Raw genomic sequence first — 8,468 nt, forward strand, 5'->3', positions numbered from 1 at the left:
CTCTCTCTCTCTCTCTCTCTCTCTCTCTCTCTCTCTCTCTCTCCCCCCTCCCTCCTAAGATTGGGCACATTACCCATGCACGAGATACTTTGAATGCGGAAATGAGGAATACATAGCAACACATAGATGTGGGCCAAGGCAGACCAACAGAGATCAATACTCAACAATTTACAGGTTGATACTTTCACATGGAGAGGATTTAAATAAATAACCATAATGGATCTCTTCAGTAAGGCGACTATGTTTTGACATTTAACTTATAAATAGTAATTTTTGAACAAATGTTTATTTAAATAATGGAGTAAAAATGATTCAGAATTTATTAAAAAAAAAAAATTATTTTGAATACAAAATCTTTTTTTTTTTTATCTAGAGAGGAGAAATGTAATATCCATGTAGTTGTCTTTTATGTATAGATGATTTTGGTTATGTTTTTATTTTTATGTATCAACGTTAAATATTGTTCATTTGTTTTGTTGAACCATTAAGCAAGCTAACCAATTTTCATCAGTTAAATATGCAGTTACAAAAGACATCATTCAAAGCTTCAAGATGGCGGTGCTATTCTGAAGTCGGTAGAATCGCTGCCATGTTAACAGATTCAAATATTTTCAACTTTATTCATCATCCCATCATGATTGTAATTACAGTAGATTTAAGAAAAAATAGAAGTCGATAATAAATGTTAAAGAATTACATTCATAAAGAACATCATAAGCGAAGGCTCAACACTGTTGTGCTGCAATCAATGTTTGCATAGAACATCTAGACTGGACTCTTTGTTTAGAGATCAATGGTTGTTTGGATGGCAGGTGGATTGGATGTGTCCGGGAAGAGGTGGCATTGACCACCTTTGGTTTACATTCAGTGGTAGATATTTAGAAAGAAGAAATCAAGAATCACCAGTTATCTAAGATTGTATAATTAAAGGAAGAAACCACTCTTTGTTTGGATCGCCGGAGGATTGGACGTATCCTGGAAGCTAGAAGAGGGCGAAGCCTTTGTCTACTGTCAAAGCTATACTTTAAAAATGAGAAAAAATAAAAACTATTAAATTCCCCTTTATTTATTTTAAAAGAATCTTGATAATTAAAATATATACATGAAAGGGAAGGACCGAAAACCTTGAATACTAGTTTTCAAAGAAATTAAAAATTAGAAATTTTTTAAATTGATTTATTTGAAGGAATTTTTTTTTCTCCAAATATCTATTGTTTATGTAATCGTTCATAACTTCTTCTTCTGGCATGACAGACCGTGGATGTTCAAGGCCTCGCACGATGTACTATGGAAATACATCGCACGTTTCTTGACGAGGTTTTGATAGGGTGGGTTTATCACTCCCACAGCTATTTCTGTGAGTGCCACCCATTGGCTAACGGGCCTCACAAATGCCCGGGGGAAGGCTGTGAGTGAGTACCATGTAATTATGTGCTTGAAAAAATCCCAGCTAGGGCCAGAGGTCCAACTCACAACCTTTGGGTTGGTAGACAGGCGTGCTACCACGCTGCTACCATCACATCATCGTTCGTAACTACTTTGCATTTTATCCAATTCCTACGTTAATATAATCATAGGAAAGCTGACTGTCTGCTCTTTTAACCTACAGTAACAAAATTTAGATTTGATGCCCTTGCAAGGCGAAATATTAGTTTCAAATAAAGACAATTATTATTATTATAAAGACATATAACATTTCATTTTATATCTCCAGTTCTATTTATTAGATCCGATTTGTAGAGCCCTAATCCATAGCCAAGTTTGGTGTAGATTGGACGAGTCGTGTTCAAGTTATTACTACTTTTCAAAAGAAATCAAGAGGGATTTTTTAATATAGTATGGCGAAAATTTCGGGCTAAAGAAAATTTATTTTACAATTTTTTTTTTAAAAAATGAACAGTGTCAGCTAGGTAAATATAAATAACAACAGCAGGCAAGACCTTCTAATATAAAGCTATACCAATTAAAAGACTGCGAACAGTTAACTCTTTTGACAATCCCTGGGATTCACCCCCTCCTTCAAGGTCAGAAATTTCCGATTCAATACTTTCCATTCCAAAAAGTTCTAATTTCAATAATGGACATAAAAGCACAAGAGAATCCAAATATATACAATTCCTTAGTAATGAAAATACAAAACTCATCAGATGAAAAGGAAACAGTCAATATAATAGATCAATCTTTCTATACTCTTGTCCAAGAATTCAAACAAATCATAAATAGCCTATCACCATATCAGGAAACAATAATACATAACAAGGAAAAGTCTCAATAATCCAAAACTTTCATAATACAACACACATATATTTCTATTTTATCAATTATATTCAATCATGTCATGACCGAAACTGATCAAATGTGACAATAATTTAAACATTATCTAATTTAACTGCCAGAGCATTAATAATAAATTTCAAGAACTAATTAATCATATGGATATAAATAAGGTAGATATTGTGCTGCTGCAAGAAACCTGATTCAATAAAACAAAGAAATACGAATCAAGAAATTATTCTGTAATAAAAAAGCATAGGAATGATAACTAATAATAGATAATACGAGTCCTATTGAAGTAATTGCAGTAGAATCTACTAACTTAGATCCTAATATTGCATATATATCCCCCCCCTCTGTCAGACCAAGCGCCACCCACATCGCTAGCATTCTCTCAATTTCTGATAAACTAAAGGACTGCTCAGTAATCATAGGAGGTGATTTTAACACCGAATCCAAATTTTATGGCTGCTTAAGAGACTGTCCAAGAGGCAATATAGTAGTTGAACAATTATTTCAACACCCGGTAGTATTACTGAATGAATTTGACAAAGCTACACGACTTGGAAGACCAGGGCACAAATCCTCCATCACAGATCTGACTTTTGTAAGTCCGGAACTATCTCACAGTATATCATGGTCAATAACTGACGAAACCCTAGATAGTGACCACCTAATAATAACTATTTCTTTCTGTTTTTGTTCATTCACAGCTATTAACCCAAGCTAGGAGGAATTTAAAAAAAATTAATCGCAATTTATATGTCATAAAACTTGAAAATTTTAAGCCACATCCGGTGAATAACCTAAAAGATTTGACCACTTTGATAAATCAAGCAGCAGAGATGGCGATGCCACGAACTAAATACTATCCTTGGAAAAATTTCTCTCCAAAACCTTGATAGAAGGAGATCCTGGAGAAGGCCTATAAACAGAAGACTACGTCAATAAAGGATTACAGAAAAAATATGAATGTAGAGAATTATAAGATAATGAGATCCAACATTAACAAGGTAAAAAAAAACTCATAGTTAAGGCAAAAAAAGATAGCTGGAGAAATGATTTTATCGGCACAATAGATCCTAGCAACTACAAAACAATGTGGAATAAAATTCGATTTTTTCAAGGGAAGAGGTCTTCATCACCGAGGAATCCAATAACCTTAAGTAAAACTAAAGCAGAAGCCTTTCTTAAGCAGATTTGGAGACAATTCTATACCCAGTCAACCACACACTCTATAAACTATTGACCTAAATCAAGTCAACTCAGCTTGTCCAATTATTTGTAAATTTAACAAAACCGAACTGGATGCTGCTTTACACAGGAAAAGATGCACAGCCCCTGGTCAGGATCAAATTAACTATGAAATGATAGCTCTTCTACCCAGAATTTTGAAGTTACAACTACTCAAAGCATTCAATGATTTGTGGGAAATAACAAACATACCTTCTGATTAGAGAATGGTTTCAATAATTCCTTTATCCAAACCTGGCAGAGATCCTTCTCTCTTGTCTAGCTCGAGACCCATTGCCCTCATTTCTTGCCTTGCCAAGACTTTTAACATAATTATCAAACATAGACTTAAGTGGTTTCTCAAAAATAATCAAATATTAAGTCAAAATGTGTTTGGATTTTAAAAACCGATCAACAACTGGCAGCATTATGTTTTTTATAAATGAAATATATGAAAATTACAAAAACAAAAATATTCTAGCAATTTCATTGGACCTCCAAGATGCTTATAACAAAGTTAACACAATTAAGTTACAAAGAAATTTTAATAAACATCAACCTCTCAGTTCTAATGACTAATTGGATCGTTAATTACTTTTCATTTAGAACATACCACTTGCAAACGTCCGAAGGAGAAGTTAAGGTTCACTCAAATAAAGGCTTACCCCAAGGGGATCCGTTAAGTCCCATTCTATTCAATATTTATACACATTTTATAGTTAAGCACCCTCCCGATAAATGCAAAATTTTACAATATGCTAACGATTTAATACTATACACAACTTGCTCAAATATATCAGAAAGGCACCACACACTGGGGAAAGGATTCAATACATTGGAAGAAAACCTACACGCACTAAATGTTTAAATTAACATTTCAAAATTATCCCTTTCACAAAAAGAAGAAAATTAAACTTAACACAATTAATTATCCACAGAAGTAGAGGTGCAATAGAAGTCAAAAATACAATAAAATTCTTAGGGGCTTATCTTGACACGAAACTTTTTTTTTGAACACACAACAAAGAAACCAAAACATTAAAATCAATAACAGGGGTAACCTGGGGAGCCCACCCACATAATCTACTTACCATTTACAAAACTATGACGAGACCAATAATAGACTATGTATCCATAATATACAATGAGTCAAGCTCACCATTAAATAAAAAGCTAGATACAACACAAAACAATGCACTCAGGTTATGTTTAGGATCATTTCGCATAAGCCTTACAAATGCATTGCAAGCAGAATCAGGCGAATCGCCTCTCCAAATGAGAAGGAAATTGGTTAGTAAAAAATTCCTTTTAAAAGTGGCCTCAAACAGTAGCCAGCCTCTATACCAAGTTATTCGAAATGACACTTTATACATTCCAAAAGTAGGAATCATAGCCCAAGAAACAAAATATCTATTTAACACACTTACCATCAACTCCGGACCACTCGACCTATGTACTCCCATTTCAAAGTCACAAATGAACATAAAAACCAATCACAAACTATTCCTATTAGATTTGACCAAAATACACTATCCACCGACAGTTCTAAAATAGAGAACACTAGAGATATTGTCTGAAAAGTATAAAAATTATCTAAAAATTTATACAGATGCATCTAAGGATAAAAACAAAGTTGCAGTCGAGATATATGATGTTCAATATAACCAGGGTACATCGATAAACCTCGCCACCAAGTTTAGCATATACAGTGCTGAATTATACGGCATCATTGAAGCTTCCAAAATAGCCAACAGAAAATATAAGAATACAAAAGTCGTAATTCTAACAGATTCCGCTTCCGTATGCAATTCACTCAAAAATATACATCGACAACATATTTTATCTTACCTAATAAATAACATAATAGATGAAGTTCGTAGTTCATCAAGTAACAAATTTAAGGTCCAATGGGTTCCAGGTCATGTGGGTTTGTATGGCAATGAGTGGGCTGATAAGATAGCAAAACGGTGTTCGAGAAGAGTGGAAAATTCAAAACTGCCTTTACAGGAAATTTGTAGATGGATGAAAAAAGACTTCATTAGTGAATGAGAGGATAGGTATGCCTGGGAGTCATGTTCGAAAAGTAAAGATCATTTCACTATCCAACCTAACCTCTCCACGCCCATGGTTCTCTAACACCTGTGTTAAGTTAAACAGAAAAGAAATAGTCTTACTTACAAGATTAAGAATTAAACATGGTTGTACAAATCGCGGCTTGACACTAATTGAAGTTGAAAAAAATGGTAAATGCTCAACAAGCAACTCCATCGAGGACCCGTTACACATTATACTAAATTGCAGTAGATATAATAAATATCCCCTCATCCAAAACAATAGTGTTGTCCTCCAAGGGCTGGCAGATCTAGATAGAGCTAGCATTCAGTAGTTCTGCAAATTTATGGCAGAATCCAAAGTAGATTTTAAAAATTAAATAAATAAATAATAATAATTTACATCCTTATCTCCATTCTATTATAATATAACAGGGGCAGTATAGGAACTCCAAGTCTTGGGCCAACGAAAGAAAAGGAAAAAAAAAGAAAAAAAAAAAGACCTTTCTGCAGTCCATAATGTGACTTATTCTAAAGGCATGATTAAGTGAAATGTGAATATTTGTTTATGACATGTCCCATTAGATTATAAGAAAAATGTTTAAGACCTGTAACTAACATCAATGAAATTTATGATGTAAACCAGAGTAAAAATTAACACCAAATCATTAACATGAGAGAGATGATTACAGTGAAACTTTGATTGACCATGTGGTTCATTTAATCATCAGTTTTTATATATTGTCAAGAACAGTAGAACCCAAAATAAAGTTTAGTTTTCAAACAATGATGTGAGTATTTCACAAGAAAATATTAAAAGAAAAGAGGAAAATAATTAGGCAACATACAGAAACACAAATATAACACCATGCACCATCATATTTTATTAGATAAAAAAATTTGAAAGTTAATCAAAAGGTAACTAAATATTACATTTTCAGTGATTACAAATATTAAAATGTAACATGTTAACATTAGACTGGCCTCTTATTTTATTCAGTGCAATTGAAAAATGTCAGGGAAGCGTAAAAGAATTATTTTAGGTCTTATTCAGAAAGTGGACAATACTAAGTGTTTAAAAAAAAGGCAAAACTGCCTCAAATGTAGTTAAAATTTATGGTGTCGGAATAACAACAGTGACTAATATCAAACATGATGCTGACAAAATCTAATATCATGTTTGATTTTTATTGTAATCTGTTGTAGTTATTTATTAGAAACTGCTTTTATATGTGAAAAATGTTAAATTTATGTATATACTAAACTTATGGTCAATTCATTGCTATTTATAGGTTAAGATATTTCTGTCATCTGTTTGTTCTCTTAATTTGTCACAACCTTGGTCCGTGTGGTAACAATGAAACAAAGTTTAGCTATATTTACTAGAGTTGAAATAAAATCTTGGTTAGTCTAAACCAGCATGTCATAATTATATTAGGCCGAATATGTTAAACTACAAGGTTATCATATTTGAATATCATTAATAAAAGATTTCTGTGTGTCAAGGTAAAGTAAGGATCCCGTAATAATACCCTAATATGGAAACAAACAAATTATCTTCAGGAAAAGGAAAATTTTCTTAGAATAAAACATAATTGTAAAAAATATTGAAGTAATTTTGTGGTAACCTTAAATGGAATATTTTTTTAAAAAATACTAAAAAATAAATAAATAAGTGTTCTAGGAAATATCATTGACTATAACGATTGTTTGGGGTGGTTCAGTCAAGGAAGAAAAACACAGTAGTGTACATTTATTTTAAATTTCAAGCTCATTAAAAATCAAATAACTTTAAACTAGCAATGGATTTTCTTCTACTAGTTTGTAGCACTATAACCCTTGAATGATTCTGGCTCCCACCATCTCCCAATCAATGTTTTATAATATAGAAAACATAATATTCCTTACTTTGGGAATATTCCTCTCCCATCTGAGGAGGATACTCTTCATCCCAATCAACCGAGTCATCATCAAGAAGTACAACAACATGGCATTCTCTGTCACCTCTCTCGGCAGAGTTAACCATTAATGGAAGGATCAGCTCCTCTAAAAAGACCTCAAACTGACATTTAGCACCTTCATTGGATAGCTCATGAAGTAATCCTCCTGAAATAGATTAGGTAAAAAATAGAAACTATTTGTTTAGAATGAAGGAAAATAATATAAAATACAAAAATTAAATTCAGTAAACAATTAATTATATATACTTCTCATAAAAAAAAAAATCACCTATGAATCATAAGATATTTTTAGTTTTGTAGCTAAATCCATGTTTTATTTTGTTTATAGAAATAGGATCAGTTGTAAAAAATAAATTAATTCCTGACATATCCAACCTGTTTTAACTTTTGTTTTCACTGTGCATTAAATCCTCACTTTTCTGTTTAGTCATGAGGATTTTTTCTTCTTTATTCAACTAATGAGTCATTTAAGCCAAGATCAATCAGTAAGAATATTTATCAAAAAGGAACATTTTTCTGTTATGTCAATAATTACCTAAGTATAATTTCTATAGCCATAAAAGGGTACAGAGAGTTGGTTATAAAACTTTTATGAAAATCCTAAAAAAAGGTAGGAGTGATGAAAGCAAAACAAAGCAATAATTATTGTTAAATGCTATTATTAGCCCATACAATTTAAATTTTCTTCATTACGTAAGTACTTATATATATATACATTGTAATAATTTAATATAGAAATGATATAATCTATGGCAGCTTGTTCTGCTGTGGTGTAAGGAATGGAATGCGACCCCTTCACCTGGCTACCACCAACCAGGTGCCATACTACATTAATTTAATATTTAAAGATACCTTTAAGGCCTTATCAAATATCCTGTTTTCAATCTTACAAAATTTATTTTTAAGTAAAATTAGTGTTTGGGTTATATTTAGATTTAAATAAAATTGG

At 32.1% G+C, this 8,468-nt stretch overlaps 1 protein-coding gene across 7 annotated transcripts in view; it reads right to left on the minus strand.

Annotated features, from left to right (window-relative positions):
- mri (mrityu) overlaps positions 1–8,468 on the minus strand; it is a 47,602-nt gene that overhangs the window by 35,203 nt on the left and 3,931 nt on the right. For all 7 annotated transcript variants that reach the window (XR_010843909.1, XM_067049256.1, XM_067049257.1 and 4 more), the window contains one exon: positions 7,467–7,664. Coding sequence is in view for 6 of the 7 variants with exons in the window: in XM_067049256.1 (XP_066905357.1) it covers positions 7,467–7,664 (198 nt within the window). In the remaining variant the exon portion in view is untranslated. The remainder of the gene's footprint in view (positions 1–7,466; positions 7,665–8,468) is intronic.

This window comes from Halyomorpha halys, unplaced genomic scaffold (genome assembly GCF_000696795.3).
Source record: "Halyomorpha halys isolate HHAL.00 unplaced genomic scaffold, Hhal_1.1 Scaffold2345.1, whole genome shotgun sequence".
Lineage (NCBI taxonomy): Eukaryota > Metazoa > Arthropoda > Insecta > Hemiptera > Pentatomidae > Halyomorpha > Halyomorpha halys.